Source organism: Podarcis filfolensis, assembly GCF_964270895.1.
Source record: "Podarcis filfolensis genome assembly, chromosome: 4".
Lineage (NCBI taxonomy): Eukaryota > Metazoa > Chordata > Lepidosauria > Squamata > Lacertidae > Podarcis > Podarcis filfolensis.
In genome coordinates this window covers 69,041,260-69,066,791 of record NC_139607.1, presented here as the reverse complement: position 1 = coordinate 69,066,791, position 25,532 = coordinate 69,041,260, and the positions used below count along the sequence as shown (strand labels likewise).

The 25,532-nt window shown below is 42.4% G+C and overlaps 1 protein-coding gene across 10 annotated transcripts in view; it reads left to right on the top strand.

Moving 5' to 3' along the window:
* Positions 1-428: 428 nt before the first annotated feature.
* The window catches only part of ALCAM (activated leukocyte cell adhesion molecule), a gene marked incomplete at its 3' end in the record, with an annotated part of 113,078 nt that continues 87,974 nt past the window's right edge, over positions 429-25,532 (top strand). For 4 of the 10 annotated variants that reach the window (XR_014547552.1, XM_083611581.1, XM_083611579.1 and 1 more), the window contains exon 1: positions 539-1,051. Coding sequence is in view for 8 of the 10 variants with exons in the window: in XM_083611581.1 (XP_083467707.1) it covers positions 937-1,051 (115 nt within the window). Of the gene's footprint in view, positions 1,052-25,532 lie in introns of all 10 variants that reach the window. The other 6 variants (XR_014547553.1, XM_083611585.1, XM_083611583.1 and 3 more) reach the window with 3 other exon arrangements.

Here is a 25,532-nt window from a genome sequence, read left to right as displayed (position 1 = left end):
CTACGCGCCCTTCCCTCGGAGCAAGCTCCGTTGAACACAGTGGGACTTGCTTCTCCGCAAACGCGCCTATGGGATCCCACACAGCACGTGAGGATCTCCAGCTCGGAATCCCAACCGCGCTGTTCCCTATCGATGCACTTCCAGCCTCCTGCAACCGGCTCGTCCCCTAAGTTGCCACGCCCCAGCCCTACCCCCGGGTCCCAAGCGGCGATTTAAAACTATGATGCACGAGGACGCCCCCCCCCAAACCCCACGGACGCTTCAGCAGCAACGTTTCCTTCCGCTCAGCAAGGGCTCTAAGCAGCCTCTCTCTGCCCCACACCCACCCACGCCTCGAGCGCGCCCTGCGGGGCGAATGGAAAAAGCTTCTCCCCCCGCCCTGCAGTCGCCGCGGCCTCTGGCTCCCTCCTCCCACAGCCGAGCACCTCGCACTCGGGAGAGCCGAGCGGACCCGAGGGCTCTCGGCAGACGGCGCGGGCGGGGCCGCGCGAGCGAGGGGAAGGGGCGTGCCTTCCCTGGGCTGGCCCCGCCTCCGCTCGCCGCTCTCGGTCCTGGAGCGCCGCTAGGCTGCCAGAGGGAAAGAGCCACCTGCTCGTGTGCAGTCGGGGCCGGCGAGCCGCTCGCTGCCTCTCGCTCTCTCCTCGTCGCTCGCAGGGACCGCCGGAGCTTGCCGCTCGCTCGCTCGCTCGCCCGCCGCGCCTCCAACTTCTGCCTAGAAAGTTCCCGGCGGGAGTTTCGCTTTGTAGGAGGACCGGGTGGAGGGGAGTAAAAAAAGCAAAAAGAGAGAAGTAGTCGTCGTGGTCCGTGCTGCCTGAGGGAAAGCGAAAGAGAGAGCGCGCGCGAGGAGGAGCCGCCGTCTGCGCGCCTTCGTCCCCTCGCCTGAGGAGTGGCAGCGCCCGAAGTCGCCGTTCGCCTGGCGCTTGGCGGGGAGGCGGGATGGAGACCCCCTCTGCCGCCGCCGCCTGCTGCTGCCCCCGACGCCCGCTGCAGCCGCCTTCGCGGCTTCTCCTGCTGCTCAGCCTGCTGCTCTCTGCCCTTTGCCTGCGGCCAGGTGAGTGCGGGGCTCCGGCGAGGCGCAGGTGGGGGGGCGCCCGATAGCCGCGCGCGGGGGAGCTGCTCCGGAACTTTCCGGTGGGGGCGGGCAGGGGCGAGCCCTGCGGAGGAGGCTGCAGGTGGTGGGTCTGCCTGGCACCGGGTCGCGCGCCCCGTCGGACTCGCCGCTTCCTCCTGCCGTCTGGGAGAGAGCGGCTCCTTACCTCGCGATCCCCTTTCTCGTGGCAGGCTCGCGCCTGGCGATGGAGATTTCCAGCGTTTGGTGGTGGCTGCGGCGGCAGTACGTAGTTGTGATTTGGAGAGGATCGATCGCATTGCCGATTAAACAGGCTTGTCCCCCAAACCCTCAGCTCTGTGCCTATTGAACTCTGTGGGACTTCGCCCCTTTACTCAGAAAGACTGGCTGCTGCGCAGACCCTTTGGATTGTACTGGTAGTGGGTGCTTTTTGAGGGATGCTTTAATTCTTCCATATAGTGCTCAGGTGTTTGTTTGTTTTTATGGTGTGTTCATTTCCCACCCACCTACCCACCCTCTAGCATTGCAAGGCTCCGATCCTGTTACATGTCTTGGAGGAGCCTCACTGAAAACGGGGGAGGGGTAATCTGGTTTAGGATCGGGCTACATGACACTTCCACTGCGATTTGTAGTCCTTTTGGAACGTACCCCATTTTCAGCTCAAATTAGTACGTAGAAACCAGTATTAAATATTTTCTCCCTGCATACTTTCTTTTCTTATTTCCCTCACCCTACCTCCGAATATATGCTGGTTAAGTTTTCAGCATTTTCTCCATTACAGTTTGTGGACTATCCCCCCCCCCCATTCCCCCCCCCGGCTGCTTTCGTTTTATTGTGAAAGCAAACAAAATCTGCTTTCTGTGGTTGCCAGCACCCGTTTAGCTCCCAGAGGAATCCTCCAAGATCTGTCGGAAACAGAAAAGCCTCTAGCTGGGTGGGTTTCACCCGTCTCCTTTTCAAAGTTGCCTTTCTGGCTCTGCTGCTGGAGAGGGAGCAGAAAGAGGTGACCTCACCTGCGTTTGTTAGGAAACCTATGACAAGCAGATCTCTGTGTGTGTTGATTTGCTGTGTGTGTGTGTGTGTGTGTGTGTGTGAGAGAGAGAGAGAGAGAGAGAGGAGACAGAGGAGACAGAGAGCGAGAAGGGGCTATGGGGAGGGAGGTAAGATTCTTAAATAGCAACCAAGATAATTCAAACCGACGCTAGTTGCCAGCTAAAGGCAGATCTGTGAGGCGTGTCACTTTGGATTGTGCATTTTCAATCACTAATACTTTAAGCATCAATATAATAAGCCCCTTAGAGAGACTTTCTATTGTATCTGTGTCTCCAAATGTGGATACATAGGAATAGCAGAAAGGCTTTCCAGCCTTTCTGGGAATAGTTCCACCTCACAGTTTGGGTTAGACTTCGTTCATATGTATGAATGAGTGAGAGAGAGATTTGTTCTAATTCTCATCCAGAGTCAGTCAGCTTGAGCATTGCATTGGTGGTAGGATAGACACCTCTGATTGAATTCGACTGATCACAACATGCTGAGCCAGAAAAGCTCCCTTGCAATACCTATGGCTGTTATTCAGGGCTGGCAATTTTGGAGCATGCAGCTCATTTGTTTGTTTTGCGAGTCTTTAAACTCCCACCCCCTGCAAAGGGTTGAAGCTCTCCTATGTCAAAGTCCTCCTGACAGTACCTCCTAGAGCTGTAATTTGCCCACTGAATTTTTGAAAACAACTCTATGAATATTAGTTCTTCTAACATTATGAGTAGTATTGCGTGCAAGTGAATGTGGATTCCCATCTACATTCCTTTTCTTCTGGAGCAGAATAGGTCAGTTGGAAATCTCTGGAGTAAGCGGGCTGTAAGTGAAAGTTGAGTTTTGCTCAAGCTTCTTGGGATTTCAGCAAACAGGAAAGTACTGAAGTGTCTTCAAAACAACCTGGGCAGTTCTGTTTCTGATTTTCTATCTGTCTCATTGTGCATGCACTGAAATCAAGGGAAGCAAACTGTGAACTGTGTTCTTCCTTCACTGTGGAGAATGTCTCATTATTCTTGTAGAAAGAGCGTCAGCCTGTGGTGACATTTTGTATTGCTCTAAGAGAGAGGCTTTGTGTGCCTGCCTTTAGAGTCAAGACAGAAGGGTTGCAGTGTTTTTCAGTCACCAGACTGTACATTTTGAGAACTCCCCTATTAACCATATAAAGGCCACTTTATAACTTGGGAAAGCAGAAATGAACTTTGCAGCAGGCACACATTTTTCAGGGCACGTATGCCTAGCAATACTCTGATTTGAATAAGTTCTAATTTCAATGAATGCCACTAAGTAGCCTGGTAACAACAACATTGCATTTTTTTCCTGTTACATTATGCCATTAACTGCAGTATTTTATTATCATGACTTTAAGTAGCAGTCCTATTGTATTTAGAAGGAAACTAATTACAGTGTGTCATGAAAGCATCTAGGTAAGCTCAAGAACAATGCATGGATCAAGGCTGCAATTTTATGTATGGTTACTTAGGAGTAAGCCCCATTGAAGATGGTAAGTTTTCTTTTCGGGAAATTATATACAGGATGCATAGTAAGTTTTGCGCTATAGAGCAGCAGAAGGTATTCCACTGTGAAATAATTCTTCTGATTTACAATGTTACTTAAATAAGTACACTGACTCTTTCAAAATTCTGCCACTGACCTGCAGCCCAGTCTTATGCATGTTTACTCAAAAGTAAATTCCTTTGAGTTTGGTGGCGTCTATTCCTAGGTAAGTGTGCATAGAATTGCAGCCTTTGGAATATACCTGCTCTTCTTGAGTAGTTCCATTGAAAACCATTCCCATTTAATAGCAAAGTGTTTCTATGGTAAGTCACTGAGACTGCAAGCCTAAACACCATTCTAGGGAGCCTCATTGAACCCGGTGGCTCACCTCTGAGTAGATAATGGGGTCTGCTGTGAGGATGCAATCTTGTGCATGCTTACTTGGAAGCAAGGCCTATTGAATCCACCCTGTTTCTTAGGCTGAGACATGTCACGTAGTAAGTATATAGGCAACAGAATATATAGTACAGTACTTCGTTGCATGGTGGAAGAGGGAGACCTTCTGCAAATATTAAGACATTTTCTGCTTATATTCAGATTTTCATGGAACATTGGGAGATAATACTACCACCACATGGTTATTTATTATTATTTATTTTATTAATTTATACCAGTTCTATTCTGCTTTGCAACAGAGATGTTCAAAGTGACTAACAGTGCAACAAGCAACATCACAGGTAAAAATAACAATAACCCTCATCAGTTAAAAGAGTCAAATGAATAAAACTAGCATAAAATAATAACTCAGTACTAATAACTCCTCCCCATATCTTCCCCAAATTTTGCTCCAGAGGGTTGTGGAAAGCCCCACAGCTGGGGTTGCTGGGGGGAAAAGCTGGGAGAGGACATTCCATTGTGCCACGATGTCCTTGCGCCAACTGGCACTACTTTGTTGGATACTGCAATTAGGTTGCAACCTTACTCTCACTTACCTGGGAGTACGCCCCATTGAATTCACTATGGCCTACTTCTACGTAGCAGAAACAGCAATAGAGTTACAGTGCATGCTAACAAAGCAAAGTCATCAAATTTCTCCAGGGCACAAGTAAAGAGGAAGATAATCTAAGCTTTGGGATCAAAAAGTTCCCCACATTTGGAGCACTGCCGCCAAAAGGGTTCTCGTGTATGTTGCTGCCAAATATACTCCAGTAGACTGTGGCATGCATATTAGCTATTCTTAGAGAATGTAAGCATTATATACATAGTATTAAATAAATAAATCTGTACTGCACCTATTACAAAGCAATGCATAAGTGTAAATGTGCATTTTAAAACAATTTAAATGATCACAAATATTGGGCAGAAGGGTGGTGGAAAGCCCAGGCAAACAGGTTTTTTTACTAAATGACTCGACAGCCCATGCCTTCCAAATAACAGGGAGAGAGAGTTTTCCAAAGGGTGAACGTCACCACGGTGGAAGTCAGCTTTTGAACTGCCACCAGATGACACATAGCAAGTTATGGTATTATCAGCAAGGTCTTCTCTGGTGATTTTAATGATCTCCTCAGCCTATATTGGGGGGAAATGCACCTTCAGGTAACCTGGTTCTGAGTTATTCCAGGCTTTAGATATTAATAACAAGACCCTGAATAGTTCAGTAGCTAATAATTTGGTCACTCAGTTATTCCAATCTTTAGTTCAGATGTAACAACAAGCTGAGGGTTGCGTTTTGCTTCTTCCCAGAATGAACACGGAGGAGAAAGTGGCCTCTATCACAGTGGTAAACTGTGGTGTGTGAACGATGTCAGTCTTACCTTTTCTTTGAAAACCAGTAAATTTAGGACTGGCTAGAGATGTTCAGTGTCTCAGATTTGAGGTGTGATGATAGAGAAAAATATTGTGTACAGAAGTATGGATACAGCCTGTGCAAAGTCTTGACTGCATCCATAATGTAACAAGACCCAACTGGAGGCCAAGGATACTGGTAAAGTGATTGTTCCATTTGAGGCATACTTAAAAACATTCTGGCATGAATCTTAAAATGACATCATGCATTTTTGGGGGGTGGGAGAATGGTAAGTGCATTTGTATTGGTGGCATATGAACCAGGAAAGATAACATAACATGTTCGTTTATTGAGCATGGTCTAATCTCCACTCGTCTGCATTCTGGTGGGTGTTAATCTGGTACTCTAAAGGATGGTTCTTTGGTGAATGTCTGCTTGGTTTGAGATTAAATGGATTTTCTTAGCACATGTATAAGTTTCCAGAACAGCAAGTCTATATATATCTGTTTGCTCAACCGCTATTTGCTTTGCAGATAAGAAATATGTCTTTCCTTTGCTTTATTTTTTTGAAAAGGTGATAGATAAGCTGTTGAAGAGAAAGTGAGTGTAAAGTTTTGGGCTGTGTTACAGAGGTTATCACATGTCTGGAATGGTTTTATAATGTTTGGTTAAAAGCATTTGAAGTTTTCTCAGTGGATTTGGTAAGGAAATATTAAGGTGCGCATGAGAAAGTGAACAAAGGGCATTTGTTTGTTTTATTCCCACTTTACAGATTAAATGAATAATGCAATTAAGATTAATCTTAATTGCAGCTAAACCGCAGCTCTATTACATTTTCTCATCCTGCTCTTATTTTAAACCACATTCAGTTGTGGTGTTCTCCTCCCACCCCCACCCCACCAGTTCTTAAGAAGGTATTTAAGTGAAGAGAGTGAGACTTCAGTGCCGAGCACTCTCCCATCTGTAGAAATCTGTAGAAATCCAGGAGACATCTAAAGATTTGCGCTACAATTTTCAATATAGATAGTAATGTCAGAAATTAAACGTAAAACCATACAGTTGTAATGGATGCTTGTGATAGGTTTTCAGACATTTTGAAGGAGACATTCATTTGGGCATAGAATATAATTTTACTAAGTATTTTCCTCAAGTACTAACATCCGTAAATTGTAGTGGATCACACTTCTGCATAGTGGTATGCGGTTAGAGACTTGATTTTGAATCATAGAATTGTCATCTGGTCCAACCTCCTGAAATGCAGGAATCTTTTTGCCCAATGTGGGGTTCAAACCCATGATCCTGGGATTAGGTTTGATCCCCACGTTGGGCAAAAAGATTCTTGCATTGCAGGGGATTGGATTAGATTTTAATTATTTTCCATGACATTTCAAAATATGTTCTGTTGTATATACATATACAACATAGCATAAATCACTGAAACAGATTTGGGCAAGAATTTTTGACATGCCCAGGAACCGTGTTTCTTGAAACACATGTTGCTTTCCAGCAATTGACATGATTCAAAATTCTGTAGGGTTCCTGTGCCTATATGGGTTTGGATGAAGACTTTGTTCCTCCTGGGAGATAACTTTTAGCAATTCCCACTCCCCTGTAGCTGCAGCGCCACCTTCTGTGTGTACCTAAAGGCTGAGGGATCCAGGAGTTGCAAGAGCAGGAGGATTTCGCAAAAGTTGCCTAGCCTCCCCCTCCCACCCCCACCTACATACCACCAGGATTACTCCACAGGTCAAAAACCTTTCTGTTTGTGGAAGTAGGTCTTTTTTCCACCCATGGAGTTTCACATGCTGCTTTCCATGTCAGGGAGTGTTCAATGTTCACATGCACAGTGGAGAATTCCCATGCTAATCTCATGAGCTTTTCTTCTCACATTAAAGAATGGGGAAGTAGTGTGTATTCTCGCCACAGACCCCTTATTCACACAGAATGTGCTGTGTCATGGTAGATGTGACTTGGGATTGAACTTCACATACTATTTAAATCACTGCGACTGGAAACTTGGTAATAAAGATTTTGTTGGGCAATGCTGCCATATTTCACCTACAACACTAGTGTAAAGGTAAAGGGACTCCTGACCATTAGGTCCAGTCGCAGACAACTCTGGGGTTGTGGCACTCATCTCGCTTTACTGGCCGAGGGAGCCGGTGTACAGCTTTCGGGTCATGTGGCCAGCATGACTAAGCCGCTTCTGGAGAACCAGAGCAGCACACGGAAACGCTGTTTACCTTCCTGCCAGAGCAGTACCTATTTACCTACTTGCATTTTTATGTGCTTTCAAACTGCTAGGTTGGCAGGAGCAGAGACCAAGCAATGGGAGCTCACCCCGTCGCAGGAATTCGAACTGCCGACCTTCTGATTGGCAAGCCCTAGACTCTGTGATTTAACCCACAGCGCCACCCGCATCCCAATAACACTAGTGTAACTGTGGTTTTTTGAGGTTAAACTTGTGTAGCTCTCAAAAATCCAGTCCTGATCGCAACTTTACTTGGGCATACATACACCATGTTCATGTGCTTAGGCTCAAAGTTGAAATGGATCCTAAACACAGTGCTGGAAACTAGTCTGATTGGCTTCACTGGAGCATGACTCCTTTTAACATGATCAGCATTACTATGTAAAATGTGCCACATAGTTTCAGATACTAACAATTGAGAAATGCCTCATGTCCCATTCTTTTTTTTCTCCCATACACGTACTGCTCTGCATATAGAATTCCCTTATCAATAATCATCTCTACCTCACATAACATCTTCCTTTGTGCCCAGAACTCTGTGGCCATTACTGATTGTGCAGGATAGACTTTGGTGTTTTGTAAAAAGGGCTAGGTACATATAAACAGAAACTTGGTACAGTATTGCGAAACATGATGTCAGACTGGCATATTGAATGTTTGCTTAGACGGATACCAGATAACATTTTGAAACATTGTGGTTTTTGTCAAAAACCTTTCTTGTATGCTTAATAAGAAAGGCCTTTTGAATCGGCCCACTTTCTAATTAAATTATGTAAGTAAATATTAAGGATCGTTTTGAATCTAAAATCTTGATATCCACAAAGTACAATATATGTAGATACTTATATTTTTTTAAGGAGTTGAGTCTTTGCACATAATCAGCACAAATGCATTATTTCATTAGCTTTTATTTCCTTGCCAGTTAACAAAAATGAATATTTCAGAAGTCTTATATTTTATGTTATTGATAGCCCACATGTAATAGAAGTGTAATCACACTAGTATTAATGATGAATTATGTATAATTGCATACACATTTATTAAATGCAGTAACCTGAAATGCTTCAATAGAAATTGCTGGATTTAATGTGCATAAACAGAAGTATGCTACTGTTATATTAGATATGTGAAGGCCCGGAGGCTCGAAATCTCATCTATGTTGCAGAAAGAGGTTTACTAATTATATTTCAGGAACCATGTGATGGGACTTGCCCTGTGGGAAATGAGGTATTTTTTAAGGAACGAAAGTTAAAATTCTAAGGCTATTATTTGCTGTCCATTACCTATGCATATATTAAATTTAAAGTCTGTGGGACTTACACAAGGTAACTAATGACAGAAGTGCCTCCTAAGGGTATTAAAAGTATGTCAACCTAGGAACATTTTTAAAAAAATATCTTTAGAAATGCAGGTTCTATGAAGAAAGATTTCAGACTGATACTTGAGTTTCATATTAACAATTGATAAGTACTATGGGAGTGTGTGCCTTTGTGCCCCTCCCTTTATAAAAAAATGCTTTTAAGACATATGGTCTCATTATTGCTAGGACAGTATAAAGTAATAGGTAGCAAACCAGTACCACCTGACAAACTAGACTACCTGTTTCTATTTCATCAAATGCAAGCTCTTAAACCACACCCTCAAGAGGAGCACTAATTCCAGAAACAGTAACAGAGTCTGAAATTGGTAATGACTGTCCAAGAAAGAGATATTGTGTTCTTGGTGGAAAACTTCACAAAAATGTCAACCTAGTATATACATCAGCTGTGAAAAAGGCAAACTGCACATTCGGGTTCATTAAGAAAGGTAATGAAAATAAAATTGCCAATATCACAATGCATTCATAGAAACCTATGGTGCAAACACTCTTGAAATATTGCAAATAGTTCTGCTTGGTGCACCTCAAAAAAGAATATTGTAGAGCTGGTAAAGGTGGAAAAGTGCAGCCAAAATGATCAAGGGGCTGGAGCAGCTCCCATATGAGAAAAGGTTCAATGTTTGGGTTTTTTTAATTGTTCGTTATAAAGAGGGCTTTATGCTACCTCCGGTATCAGAGACAGCGTGGGGTTTGGACTGTAGTGTCATCTATATGACACATAGCTTTGCCTCTGTTTCCAGCTGCTCATCTTAAAGATGCCAAAATCCTCTTGAGAAGATGTTTGGAGGAAGTTTTGGGATGGACGAGGACAAACAAGTTGAAACTTAATCCAGATGAGGCAGCGGTACAAGGAAATTGTCCTGTCTAGATGGAGTTGCCCTCCTCCTGAAACACCAAGTTCACAGCTTGGGCACTATGTAGAAGGGCAAGCGATGCTTTGGAGGCCTTGCTCATAGGCTCACTTGTCCATATGAGAGACAGACATTTTCAGCAGGGGTCCGACAGATATGAAATTCCCTTTGGAGTGATTTGACAGAGAAGACCTTTAAATGGGTTGTAGAAAAACATTTGTACTGGGTAGCTTTTATTGATGGCCTTCTGGTGCCGCTGCTCTGAAATTGTATTAAAGGTGTTTTTAGGTATATGCCTCGCCTTTGCTTTGTTTTTATGCTGCTGTTTTAAAATTGCTTTTGGGTTGCTTTTGATGATGATGTTTTATGATTCTTCAAGTGCTTTTCACTAGGGATGCATAAGCATCCCTGCATTTGCCCTAGAAGGGGCTCAATCTTTCTTGCAGGCTCATAAAGCATGTAGGCTCTCAAAGTGTCAGTGTTTGCATCAGTTTCCAGCAGGGCAAAGGCCTTCCAAAATTCAGAGAACCTTGTCCCTAGTAGAAATTAGCATGAATAGGGTAATTTTGACACTGAAGATTGTGAGTAATGCAGCCCCAGTTCCTTCCTCAGTAGCAGTTCTGCTCCATCACAGAGCTGGAACACCCATAAATGTTTCAGTGCCCCACTGATGTAATTTCTAGGCTCTGAGACAGGAGAGTCTCAGCACTGGGCCCTTTCTAACTTGTGCTTATTATGAAAAGCTAAGCACAAATACATACTTTTGGGGGCACCCCATTCACTTCCTCGCTAGCATCCCTTTTATTAGCTGAGCAGAAACTCTGTTGGCTCTGCTTTAGTGCTCTATCTTGGCATGATATAAGATCGGGAAGTCACATTAAAATGATTTGTTACAATGGGTATAATCCGGTGCATAATTTTGGATTCTTAAAGCTCATTGACATCAAGGTAGGTTAAGGCTGGTCATTTGGTGTTGGGAAATACTCGATCAGTTAACCAAATACTTCTCAAGTACATCAAGCACTGATATAATACATCTGCAATAGTGAAACATCTGCTAATTTTTTAAAAGTTAATTCTTGCTATGAATCATCTGTAGTGAATTATTATTGGTTGTTAACAGTGTTGAATACAGATGCATGTAAATGATAATCAAGAGACAGAACCTTTGTTTTTCCAGTTAATTGACTACAAAAGAATAAACTCTGTAACTGCGTGACAGAATGGCCACATAAATTTCTTAGCTTTTTATAATCAGGTGCTTAAAGTTTGAAGCATGTGCTGAGATATTTTTGTTTAACTTGCAAAGTTTTCAAGAAAAACTGCCAGACAAGATACTATTCATCATTCGGCTACAACCTCTCTCTTGTCCACGTAAGTGAGTAATCATCTGGTTTACATCTAGGATTTAATTTTCTTTTATAATTATGCACTGGAGGAAGTACTACTAGATATAATTGCTACAATCCTATTATTTGATATGTCACAGACCACAAATTAATTTTATCTTTAGTTGCCTATTCTTTTATTTTCCCTGATCAGCTACAAAACAGACAAGTGCTATGGTTTTAAGAAGATAAACCCATTTTTACACAGTAATAAAATTGCATAGGTATTTCTTTTCTAAAAATTAAAGAATATTGCTTGTGCACATACAAAGCTACAGTTTACTTTCCATATTTTCCTGTGTGATCCTTGATGTGAGACTAATTTTCCTTCAATAGATTTTATCTTCTAAATGCTACTTGAATGATATTTTTTAGCTGCCAGACTATATAAGGATAGTTTTTTTAAGGTCTCTAATACATTCCGATGCAATTTCATAACCTCATCACAAGTCTGAGTTTGAGAACTAGAACAATTATATATAGAGCGCGGTCCAGTCTACGTGGGCATAGCAGGTGCACTGCAGAATTCCCATGAACTCTGTAAGCCCCGTTTTCCATTCACTGCCAAGGTATGTGCAAGCAGATGGTTGAGGGGAATGAGATCTCTGCATGAACCTCCCATACCACTCTGAGCCCTCCATGTCCCCTCAGTAGATAATTGCTGTGCTGTGCAGCAATAGTAGCATGCACTAAGCAAAGGGAAATGTCTGGATGGCAGGTGTGCATAGATATTCCATTGGGCCACTGGCCCAAACATATATGCCCAGAAGCAGGCAATAGTGCCAGTGAAGGAAATGGACCTCTTATTAACGTGTGGAAAATTTCCATATATGGGTTTTATGCCCATGTTGGATGGAATTTTGCAGCACTGTTCTCTGATTAATGTGAACGTTGGCTTGTAGGACCGAGGCCAAATCGAATTATAATTGTGTGTAGTGTATTTGTTGTGGTTCTGTTATGAAAAAGTCCACCTTGCAAGTAAAGTACTTAGTTCTGCTCTGTTAATATGTTAGAGCTGGTTTAGCGGTTGTACATAGGAAGTCATTTAAGAGCTTTGTAACAGTGATGCCTCATATTAATCCTGATAGACATAGAACTTGCCCACAACAAAGGGACTATCAGGACAGGATAATTGGACAACCGATATCTTAAGTGGCTATTGCAAACCATATATAGATACACAGTGTTATGCTGTTGTTGACTCCGTAGATCTACTAGACATAAATCCCCTATGCTTGTGTCTCAAAGTTTTCGACAACCTTCAAATGCAAGGTATTTAAACACTGTATAAAAATAATAATGATATAAAATTCCCTTGGTTGTTGGAATCTTGCTGCATAATTGTTCTTTTAGGTTTTTAATATATTTGTGCCTTTGAACAAACTGTCTCATGTTTGCTATATAATATTCACTTTTTGTTTTTCTTCCCCCAAAATGGAATTTAATAACTTCTTTTCCCTAAGAGTATAAGTAAGCCTTTTGTGTGAAGGAAACGATAGCATAATGATGTGTGTTTAAACCTCCTGTGGGAATTTGCTCCAGTACCATAAACTAAAGAAAACTGTGTATCTCAGCACTGACAAGCTTTACCCTTTCTTGTAGCTGGAGTTATAACTTTATTATCCAGGTTTACATGGTATTTTTTATATACAAGGTCTAAACTAATGGAGACGACTCAGTGACCTTAGGGTACCACTTTTGCCCTTAAGAGCCTGTCTGGAGCTTGAAATCAACCCCAGAGGTCCTTCTTGCTGGTCTACCACTAAGAGTTGTTGGGTTAGTGGGGACCTTTTAAGCGGCGGTCCATCAATTGTGAAATTCCCTCATCTGGGAATAGGTACAGTGCCCTCACTCGTTTCTTTCAAGCTGAAGGGGGGAAAAACCATTTTTGATTCAACTTTCCTTTTTATTGAAGACCTTTCTGGCTTGAATTTATCTTAAATTGCCTGTATTACAATGCTGTGTTCTACATTATTATTTATTTTTATTGCTCATTGTAAGGTGCCTTGTGTGGGTCTCTAAAAGGCATAGGTCAATTAAATAAATAGTGGTCAAAGATTCATAGGAAGCTGCTTTAAACTGAAGCAAATGTCTTGGTTCATCTGCTTGGTTGCTTATACTCGCTAGACTTTCAGGCAAGTCTTCGCCAATCCTCGTGCTTGGAGTTGTGCCCCCGGTGCAGGGAGACAGGTTCATAGAAGTAAAACAAGTAAATAACTTTTTTGGCTATAGAACATTGGGGTTTGGTGTGGCATGGAGTAAGAATATGCCCACCTGAGCAGTCCAACTGCTGGCCCGATCTTTCACCAAGCCTTCTTTTAGGCTGAATAGTTGCTGTTGAGCAGTTCCTACCATGATTGTTTGTTAGTTTATTAGGTCCTGCAAATACCTGGCTGTGTGGCATTCGGTCAGATCCCCTCTTGACATGTATTTTAAGTGAGATAAACTGACAGCTACTGGCCCTGCTTCGAGGAAGGCAACATTCTCACAGATTTAGGCCAGTTTGAACTGTGAGTAAAATTCCTTCCTGTTCCCCTCAGCCAGTAACAAATTGCTACTCTCAGCAAGGTGAGTTTAACCGAGGGAAGCTGTGTAGGTTTGTCAGGTGGAAGTGGCAGGAACACTGAAGCCACTGCAGCCGAAGCATCCTTTTATAACCTGGGCAACATGGACCAAGGAAGCATATTCTTCTGTTTGGTCCACACCCAGAACCCTCCTCATTCCAAGAGTCAGACACGAGTGCTGATTGGTTTCTGAGGCTGGCAGAGGCCTGAGTTTGTGTCAGTGAAAATGAGCTGGTTCCCCACTGCTTGCTGGTCTGTTGCAGAGGAGCACCAAACCTACATGTGCCAGGGATTGAATTTGGGACCTTCATGTTCAATCATGTGCTGTAGCATTGAGCCAGGAACCTATTCCATGTTAATCCTGATGCACTTGTGGTAAAGGTAAAGGTAAAGGGACCCCTGACCATTAGGTCCAGTCGTGACCGACTCTGGGGTTGCGGTGCTCATCTCGCTTTTATTGGCCGAGGGAGCCGGCATACAGCTTCCGGGTCATGTGGCCAGCATGACTAAGCCACTTCTGGAGAACCAGAGCAGCGCATGGAAGCGCCGTTTACCTTCCCACCGGAGCGATACCTATTTATCTACTTGCACTTTGATGTGCTTTCGAACTGCTAGGTTGGCAGGAGCAGGGACCGAGCAACGGGAGCTCACCCTGTCACGGGGATTCGAACCGCCAACCTTCTGATCAGCAAGTCCTAGGCTCTGTGGTTTAACCCACAGTGCCACCCGCATGCCTCGCACTTGTGGTAGCTTGCCAGAAAAGATACGTGACTAGGCTGCATTGTGGGCTAGTGAAGTTTCTTTTAGGACTGGCAACCTTTTGGAAATATGTAATGCTCCCTTTAATGCATATGGAAGGGAATAGAAATATGTGCCCCCAATGTGTAGCAATACGTCCTTGTCAGCCTGAGGTATTCAAAGCCATGGGTTACAGATAACGGTATCTTATGGCTTAGTGTCAATAAGGAAACCAGGAACGGTTCCAGCATTATGAAATGAGTCCACTCTTTGGTTACCTGTAAACTCTTTGGATTACATTTTTCTGCCCTATAGCAAAATATTGCATTTCTCAGTTTGGCTTTTTACATAGTAGGAAGCTTGATGGAAATGTTGTATACATTTTTGCTCATAGTTGTCGTTTGTAGTATCCAAATAGGTAACTTGGACAGCACAATCCTAAATATACATCTTACTGAGTTACATTGTACACTTTCTCCCACGTGTGTTTAGGAGATCATATTTATCAACTGAAAGTTAGCAACCTATGGTTATGCTACTTACTTTGGTATGTTTTATATTGCACATATGTTAAGAACAGCTACCCTGATAGATCAGTCCAAAACTAATAACTGATTCACATGCACATCACTTAACACTGAAAATATCACTTAACATTGAAACTAGGGATGGAAGGATGTGTCAGTTTCTTCATTTTCTCATTTTTCCAGTCTTAAATTCAGTGTGCTCTCCACATTTCTACAGTGGAATTCAAAGAAATCCTCATGAAAATTCACCAGCATTCATTTTGTTTCATAATGTGTGAATTAAGTAGATTGGGCTTTAAATGCTAGATGAACTGAACTGAATTTCTTTTCCACTGCCTTAATTGCTCTTTCATTCGTTGCTTCAGTGGATGAACTGCTTCCATTGAAAAGTACCGTGGTTGAAATGACATGCTTGTGATGTCTGTTCCGATAGTTGTTCCTCACAATGCTTTCATCAGCAGGTGGTGCTGCAGTCATCCTTCAGAATTTGCCTCCTAGTCTAGAAGATCCACAGTTGTGGAAGAGGATGCAGCTAGCTGTTTCTTCTCCTGCTGGGGTTGTTGAACTCCCCCCCCCCTCCAAAAAAAAAAATCACCAAGAATTTGGACATTTCTGAGCATTTTTTAGGGAAAGCAAAAATGGCACTACTGACATTGGTTGCCATACGTCTGGATTTTCCTAGACATTTTGCCATTTTCTTCCCAGACACTGTTTTAGACTGCAGTATTCCAGTTATGTCTGGACGTATGGGAATCCTGTCTCCTGCCCTTCTCCTCCCATTTATCCTTAACTTGCTAGTGTAAATACTAAAAGGTACTAAAAGGTAATGTTTCTGTTTCTTCTCCCACCTTTTCCTCTTTTCAACCCATTTTCAGTTCCTGCTTTTGCACCCTTTTTGTAAGGTGACGCACAGCCAACCCACTGCAGTTCCTTTTTATGTGCCTTGTGATACACACCAGACCGACAAGGGAAAGAAGGGAAGTTGTGTTTGTGTAGGAAGGAGCGTGGCTGTTGGCTCTGCTCATGAGGTCATACATACATTTTCAGAGTCATGCTGGGCCACACTTTGGGGGAGTACTTTCCATTATGCTGTTGGTACATACAAACCAAGTGTTGTTAAGCCTCTTGTCCATTTGAGATTTCATTCTTTCATATATGGCACAGAGATTTTATCTCTGCGATTACTCGTACTCTAAAATTAGAAAGTGTCGGTTTCTGATCCATTTCTGTCCTGGCTTAGTGCATTTGCTTGAGTGCTCACGGTGTGAGCGATTTAGCTCAGTGGCTGAGCATTTAAGGTTTATTTGCTTTGGACATTTTTTCATGTGTGAGAACATAATATGCAAAAGGAAGAGGAATGCATTTTAAACTGCTCAGCTAGGAGTATGCAATTAACAGTTTTTGGCTGAGAACATAACTAAAAGGTAGAAAATGAGTCTGTACAAATTGCTACGATTATCTCATCACAGTTGTTTTATGTTTAATTAAAATACAAAGAAGTCCCTTAACACAGATTTGTGGTTTGGTGGCTGTTTTTAATGAGACTTTTGTGAAAGACATGTCTTTACAGATACTTATCTTTATTAGTTTTGCGATCAGCATATATTTAATTAAATGCATGGCTATTGGAGCTTGTGATTTGTTTATTTGTTTTTGGTTTCAGTTCGTAATCTAATTCAATTATATTGTCATTTGTATGTCATTGTACCACTCCCCACCCCCCAGCCCAAGAGATGTTGCAATGCTTCAGTATTATTGAAAGCATCTGCTAGAACATTGTGATTATACCTGGACTGGGCATAGTGTTTAAGATGCCTGTTCTCCCAAGTGCAAAGGAAGATCATGGTAATATCAGATAAAGAAAAGCTCTTCCTCATGCAGTGCAGCCCATCCTGCCTTTATGTGTATGATATCTAATATTGGACATACTTGAAGTATGTCTATGCAGCCTCAACTCAAAGTGCCAAAAAGAAACACAGGACCTATTAAATGATGAAAAACACACAGATCAATCATTGTCACTAGGTCACTGCCCCTTGTAGTGGTGCCTTTGGCTGCCCAGGTATGTAATTGTTGTCTGCTTACAGTTTGCCCAAACTTGAAGCTATCTAGATTCAGAATAGCTTAAGTTTTCCTGCCCTGCTAGTTGGATTTGGTATTCCTTGCTGCAAATTTTGTTTTCTAGTTTTTACCATTGTTAATACCTTCCATTCTTTCAAGGTGCTCTCTGTGAATTTATTCCAGTGAACTGCCATAGAGGAGATTCACAAAGGGTCGACATCTCTAGAGTCCTCTACACTAGCAGCAACTTGCCTCGAGAGTACCTACTAGTCCTCAATGTTGATGGGGTGATAGACACTTCAGCTTTAGCATAGCCAATGGCTTTAAGTTACAAGAAAGGAGATTCTGACTAAACATCAGGAAGAACTTTCTGACAGCAAGAATTGTGTGACAGGGGAACGGGCTCCCTTGGAAGGTGATAGACTCTCCTTCATTGGAGGTTTTTAAGCAGTTGGATGCCCATCTGTCATGTATGACCTAGTTGAAATTCCTGCTTTGCAGGGGGTTGGACTAGATAACCCTCCAGTTACCTTCCAGTTCTTCAGTTCTGCAATTCTCTGATGGCAGCTCAAGATAGATAGACGCAAAGAACAGTGTGTCTACAAATGCAGACACAGGAACATAACCACACCACTTAGGGCTAGACTACACATTACATGATCTTCCATGTTTCTTTCTGTTTTATTTATAGTTACCTTAATTATTGGTTAATGGAAGAGTAAACCAGTGATACAGGATAACTATAGATAAAATAAGTGGGTTGATGGCTGAATTTAGTGGAAGCTGACTCCCACTCTTTTGTATGCGTTACATTTGTGTGTTTTGTAAATTGAATGTTGCACAATTTTAGATGCTAATAAAAATTAAGGTGTGCAAACCTGTGCTCTTAAGAAGCCCCTTTATAGAAAAGTTTTACAGTGTATCAGCATTCGTTTTTAATGACTGGAGGAGGAGGTGGGTGGGTGGGGGAGAGAATAAAGGAATTGCAGTTTCCAGTTTTATCTTTAAGGACTCTTATTTTAAAACTACTCTGGTGAGTTGCTTCATGATAGATATGGGAAAACTTTAAGAGAAAATGGCTTTGTGCATATTTTAAAATGGTTAACTTCCTTTGAATGAGTATTTAACAAATTTTAAAGGTCAGTGGCAATGTCCAATTGCTGACTATGCAACCAGGACATGCCTAGTTTGAGAGCAGCGGAAACATACACTTAGCTTTAGCTCAGTCAGGCCAGTGCTGCAATGACAATGTGAAGAACCAACCAATGTGGAGAACCCTGATGTAAGCTGGGGCTTATATGCCAATGGCCAGTTACTCAGGCGCCTCCTTACTATGTTTCCCCTCTCTCTATATTTTAAGGTAATGTCTAAGCTTAGAGGATAGGTTACCTACTAAGCTAAAGGGTCGGACTCATGCTACTCTTCCTTCTCACTACTTGAACATTGGCCCCTGCTGAAGATATGAACTAGGCAGATGACATATCTGGGAAAACACAGGCATATGGCTTGCTTTTGCTTTTTTATACTTCATTGGAAGAGAAGTTGACATTGGCAGCAATTGGTTCCCCTTTTGATGCAAATAGCAGTTTTTGAGAATGACTTTCATCAGGACTTTGGTGTAGGACTAAAGGGCTAAATCTAAACCTTACAGTCATGATCACCAAAAGCAGTGATTTAGCAATATAAATATATATGAACACAAATACAAGCGCAACATCTAGTTATCTCAAAAGGGTAATGATAAACTGCTTATCCAGAATCCCTTGCTGTAGCTGGAATCTTTTCACACTAGGCAGAGTCTGGTTTGCAACAGTCTAAATTGAGTCTGCAAAGCAGCTCCTCCATTCATCTTAAAGACTGTTAACTGCATATTGTGGTTCTCTCAGCCACAAGCTTCCTTCTGTTTCTCACTCACTTTTATTTTGCCTTAATATCCAACTGAAGAAGAGTTCTGACGAAATTGAAAGCTTTCTCACTATTCCATAACAGTTCACTTGCCCCTAGTTTTGCTGATGTTTTTCTTGGGATTTTCTCTCTTCCTAATGGGCTAACATTGTAACTACTTGCAATTGATGCTGGGTATGTTGATTTCTAATAACAACTCTTCGGATTTTAGATTTCAAGGGTGCATAATAAGCAACAATTCATGAGGTAGCTAACAAGCAGCCTTTCCCTCCATTATTGGGAAGGGATAGAATACGGAAGAAATTGAAACAGCTTTCTGGCATGAAGTAGGTGGAATAAGTAAACACAGCATTCACTTGGAATTTAGCAGAAGTTTTGCTAATTAATCAGATGCTAAGGTAATGCAGGCTCTGCAAGCTTGCACTGAAGTGATACTGAATACAGTACTGCATAGTGTGAAACCATACTGAAGTGAAATCAGTGGGGCTTGTCAGCAGAACCAGTCAAAACATGTCTATTTATGTCCCCTTTCCTGACAAACCTGTTCAAATGTACTAGAAGGAAGAATGTGCATAGCCTTGGTACAACAGAATAATTTTGCTGTTCTTTGTCCCTTAGGGGAAGGAGGACAAAATTTATTTCCATGAGATAAGGGAGTAGGAACATAAAAAGAGCCTGCTAGATCAGACCAGTGGCCCATCTAGTCCAGCATTCTGTTCTCACTGATGCCAACCAGATGCCTATGGGAAACTGGCAAGCGGGATCTGAGCACAATAACACTCTCCTCTCCCAGGATCTGGCATTTAGAAGCATTACTGCCTCTGCCTGTGGAAGCAGGACAAAGCCATCATGACTAGTAACCATTGAATTTGTCCAATCCTCCTTTAAAGGATGCAGTACATGGGTGCTTTAAAGGATGCAGTAAAGGGACGCGGGTGGCGCTGTGGGTTAAACCACAGAGCCTAGGACTTGCCGATCAGAAGGTCAGCGGTTCGAATCCCCACGATGGGGTGAGCTCCCGTTGCCTGGTCCCTGCACCTGCCAACCTAGCAGTTCGAAAGCACGTCAAAGTGCAAGTAGATAAATAGGTACCACTCCGGCGGGAAGGTAAACGGCGTTTCCGTGCGCTGCTCTGGTTCGCCAGAAGCGGCTTAGTCATGCTGGCCACACGACCCGGAAGCTGTATGCCGGCTCCCTCAGCCAATAAAGAGAGATGAGCACTGCAACCCCAGAGTCGGTCACGACTGGACCTAATGGTCAGGGGTCCCTTTACCCTTTACATGCATCCCGCCACAGATCTGGTGCAGTGTTTCCGTTAGTGTTTGTTTCTCTACCATTCTCCATCAGTTAGTGCAAAAACAAAATACAGTGGACGCTCAGGTTGCAAACGTGATCCGTGCAGGAGGCACGTTAGCAACCTACAGCGTTCGCAACCCGCAGCGCCGTGTCTGCACACGCATGGGTTGCAATTGGGCACTTCTGTGCATGCGCAAAGCGCCAAAACCCAGAAGTTACCCGTTCTGGTACTTCCAGGTTCAGCACGGTGCGCAGCCCAAAAATACACAACCTGAAGCGTCTGTAACCCAAGGTACAACTGTACATGAAAAAATCACGAAGAGGGAGAAAACCTTTTGCTGAAATTCTCATGGCAGTTGGCTGCCAGCTTCTCTGGCTTCCTGTGGGGGAAGAAAACCTTCCACAAATTGGATGATGGGTTTTGGCATAGGACTAACTGCTACAGAAGTGCAGCTTTTATCAAAGACATGAACTATGTGCAAGAATCTGAGGTAACATCTATGTATTTTTGTGCAATAAACGGAAAATGTGCAAAACCCCTTAAATAAAGCAGCCCTGTACAAGACTGCAGTGATTTTCATTTCTGGCTTGATCTACTGAATGTGCAGTAGATCTACTGAATATGTAGCTCCTACAAACCTTTGAATAACAAGTGCTGCAAAGAACAGGAACTTAGAAGATAAAAGGACACACCTTTAAATATTTGAGAACTTTTATTAAATGTATTATTTGTTATTCAGCGTGCGTTGTCATCTCTTTCAGTTGTAGCTTTCATGTTCATTGTTAGGCTTGTTTGCCTAACCTCATTGCATGCATTTGCTTTTCAATGGGTAGCAGTCTAATATTTGACATTTATTATGAGGACATGTAGTTGGAAGATTCTTTATTTATTTCCCACCATCAAGAATTGCCTGTGCTGCTTTTTAGTGCCCTTCTCTTTAGAGGCTTGTAGGTGATGACATTACCAAGAAGCTTAAGTAAACTGGAACTCTGTTCATGCACTGCCCATGACCTGAGACAGTGTGTATTTTGACTTTATTCAGAGCAATGAGTGTGTCATTATTATTCATCACCCAGTGGTTCCCACCAAAGGTCCTCTGCATAGTGGCTGGGGTACTGGGAATATTCCCACAATGGTGGTGTTAACATGAATGTATCCTTAATTAGTTACAGTGGGCTTCCTCCAGCAAGCACCTACCCATGGTAGCTAGATTGTCTAAACTTGGATTTCCTGGGAAATGTCTCCACTTTGCATCATGCATCTCAGAAACCTAGCCACAAGTTCTGTTTCTTCAAAGGCCTTTCATGACCTTTCTGGTGGGAAATCTTAGTGTGATCTATATTGGTGGCTCATTACTTGTATCTTTTGTCACTAAATGTCTGTTTGCTCCAGACCTGTCTTCAACACAATCAAACACAAGATCACCCTTTTAGAACATCAACCAGGAGGTATCTTTTCTAAAACAGGGCGCACACATGTGTGAAAGATATGGATTCATGTGCACAGGATACATATGTAGATAGGGTCCCCTTTTTGGTGATGCCCTAGTAATGGAACACTCTTCCCCGGGAACTCACCTTGATGTGTTTGGCACCAAGTTAACACTTATTTTATCCATCCATGCTTTAAATTAGAATTGTAGAGTTGGAAGAGACTGCAAGGGTCATTTAGTCCAAGCCCCTGGAAGGCAGGAATCTTTTCACCCAATGTGGGGCTCAAACCCACAACCCTGATATCCAAGAGTCTCATGCTGTACCAAGTGAGCGTCCCTGCTGTTGTTGTTTTCTGCTGCTGCTTTACTTAGCAATGTAAGGGGTCTTTGTGACTATTTTGCTTCCTGCTGCTCTATGTAGCTGGAATTGGGTTTGACTTATGTTTGTGTTATGTTGACATTTTAAATTGAAAGCCACCTTGTGGGAAACAAATGTTCTAAAGTGAAAGTTTGTTGCTGGAGAGAATGGCAAACAAAAATCGAGGTCTTTGGCCTTGAAGATCTTGCACTGAGGGAAGGTTACGGAAGAAGGGGAAGACATGATCTCATACCATAATCTGCTTTCATTCAAGTGAAATTCAGTATTGCAACTTAATGGTAACTTCTGCAGATGACACAATGCATTCATTAACTGGAATAATTTCAAAGTAAACAGTCTCTCTCTCATTCCCCATCTGTACCCAAGGCATATGTAGCAGGTGGCTATACAGATTTTATTCCCACTAAAGCTGAGCCTTGGAATATCACAAATTTCATTTTTAATGGATGACTGAAAATCTATGCTTATGGTGATATTTTCTTAAAGCTTTCGAACAGATACTTTGCTTACCATACTTCAGGCATTCAACTTTGCTTACATAAATACTTCAGACTTTTTAATATATATATGAAAAATGGAAAACAAACATTTCAGAGTCGTTTCTGCTCTGATAAGGATCCTTTAAAGACAGTTCTGTCTGTTTGATGGGAATATGCAGCAGAGCTCTGGCTCTGAAGACACTTCGCATACCTTAGCTGAGAAACTTTGGAAGGGTGACAATGCAGGGGAAAGCAAAAAGGTTTGGATTATGCTAATAAAGGTTTTTTCCAATGACAGCCAATTTTGCTTTATTCCATTTATAAAGATAGGAGGTTAGTCACCATAGAGTGGGTGGTTCTTGTTGGAGGAACAAGTCTTTTCTACTAACATAGAGTGGCAGTGTGATAGAGGTTGAAAAGCGATATTTACCATTGTACCTGTGAAATGTTGCAGGAGCTAAAAATAGGAGCAACCATGCTACTTACTGGAGTATCTTCGCCTGCTAGATTTGGTTGGACTTGGCATATTCTAAAATTTGTTTTGCGCAACACAAGTCAGTATAGTTAAATATACATTACATCCACTATGCTCCATTTTTAAGATGGTGTAGACTTTGGAGATATCACATGGTTCCAAGCTTGTTCTGGCTTCTTCCCACACCACTGTTTTGTACCTAATCTCTGACTTAAAGACAAATTCAAGAAAATGTAAAAGCACACTCATTACTTAGTGACACTTTAATTTACCTGTTGCCCTTCTTTTACATAGTTTTTTCCTTACCTGTAATTTTTGTCTTATTCAGCAGCATTGGTACATATTGTAAACATTCTAGTTGTAGGAATGGATTTGAGTTCCTTATGGGGAGCTGGCCTCAGGCGCCAGGCTTGTTGGCAGACCAACTCGGCATTATAAAGTTGTTACAGACATGACAGGAAGGCTGGCAACATTAACCCTGCCATGCGGGAATCCCTTGCAGACAAGTGCAGGGGCTGGAGACAGACAGTCAGGTCATATATCCACAGCAGTGACCACAGGAGGAGTTACTACAGTGAGGAACGCAGAGAGAGGAAATGTCACGATGCATCTGTGCCAGCAAAACTGGATGCCTTCATCTGCCCCAGCTGCAGTAAAGCATTTCTCTCCCATATTGGTTTCTACAGCCACAGCAGGCGCTGTAACTCTCCAACAGTTTGACTTTACCCCCAATAGCACACTCATCCATTGTCTCTCAAGACAGACGACCCCAGCAGAAGCCTGAGAGAGGCTGGGCTGGTAAAGGATCTGCTGGATTCTGTGCAAATCATGTTGCAGAAATATGACTGCAGTGTGCCTGATCTGAGCCTCTTCATTGTGAAGGTGCATTATAAATCCATTCATGCATTGCCCCCTCCTTCTGTCCTGACCAGTGCAAGCACCAGGCTGTGGGTGAGGCACGATCAAGTCTACCACTCATGGGCAGGGTCTGCACCAGAAACCACACCTGAAAGTAAATGCTGTTCAGATCCGAAGATCTTCCATTGTTACAACAAAGACTAATGCATTAAACCATCCAAGGAGGAAGATAGAACCAGGGCAGGGCAAAGCATATGGAGATGGCTAGCCTCTTTATTTGGCCCTCTGTTTGGCCCCCTACTCAAGGCTATACTGTGTGCTTTTCAGTGCTTTCCCCCCTGGATGGAATAGGTCCTTAAATTGTCATAATTCCTATTCCTTCCCTGGAGGGAGGGTGGAAAGATGTGTGGTTTGTGTGTATACATCTCTAGTTTTTGCATGGCTGAAATGTAACCTGCCATACAAAGGTAAGAGTCCCATCCATTGCTCTGCCCACTTTTCCATCGGGCCTGCCCACCACTTGTGTGCAGTCCCTGGAAGATTGCCTTTGAGCTAATGCAGCCTCTCAGATGAAAAAGATTCCCAGGAAAGGGCTAGGATGGACAGTCATGGCAGAATGGACTGTAGGTCGATGGGCAAAAGGAAGATTTAAGTACTGCAAGTGGATTGTAATGTAAATTACTTAGAAGCATAATGTTCCTGCTATGTATATAAAGCTAATAATATTTTATAAGTTGAACTCTGAGGGCAGAATATGAATACTTGAAATGGGGGGGGGGGGAATTACATCAGGAGTGGAAGTATATGGAAGTGGAAGAGTGGAGTGCATGAGTCAGAAAACCGCATTCTTTCCTAACATTTATACCCTCTCCTTCCTTTTCCTCCTGCATTGCAATGCAGATGGAAATTACACCACCCCAGATCATGTGGTAGAGACTCACAGACCCACAATGCTGGTGTATCTTTAAGGTCCATTGGACTTAAAAACAGAGAGCGTATGTTAAGGATAGGATAGCATTGTAAATGAATTTAGTATAGTATACTATATATAAATATAACCATTAAAGCAGTTCCTCACTTCTTCAATGTTATGACTAATATAGGCATTATTCAGACTCCTATCTAACTACTTGGAGTGTTGTATATTTGAGGTGCACAAATCCATTTTATTTGGAAGAAAATAGGTCTAGTTATAGAACCACAATCTTCTTTTAAACATTTCCATTGCTTCACTATAAAGCACCATGTGTTGGATGATTAATTCCCAGAAAACAATTCCTGTTTTGACAAAAACATTTATTAGTTCCTTAATAAATGTTTTCAAAGCCATGGAAGGGGTTTCCTTGTGGATGCTTCACTGTATCCATCTTAAATGAAACTGTTTTCACACAGGTGTTTTCAAAGAATGTATGTTTTGCATGTCTTAGGTCAACAGAAACGCTGCAACTCTTGCACTGCTATATTCTAGTCAGTGCTTTTTCTTCTTTTTTTAGAAAAGAAAGGTGCCAGTACGTAAGTACATGAAGTTACTGCAGTAAGTGCCTAACTTTTAACATGTTTTTTTTAAA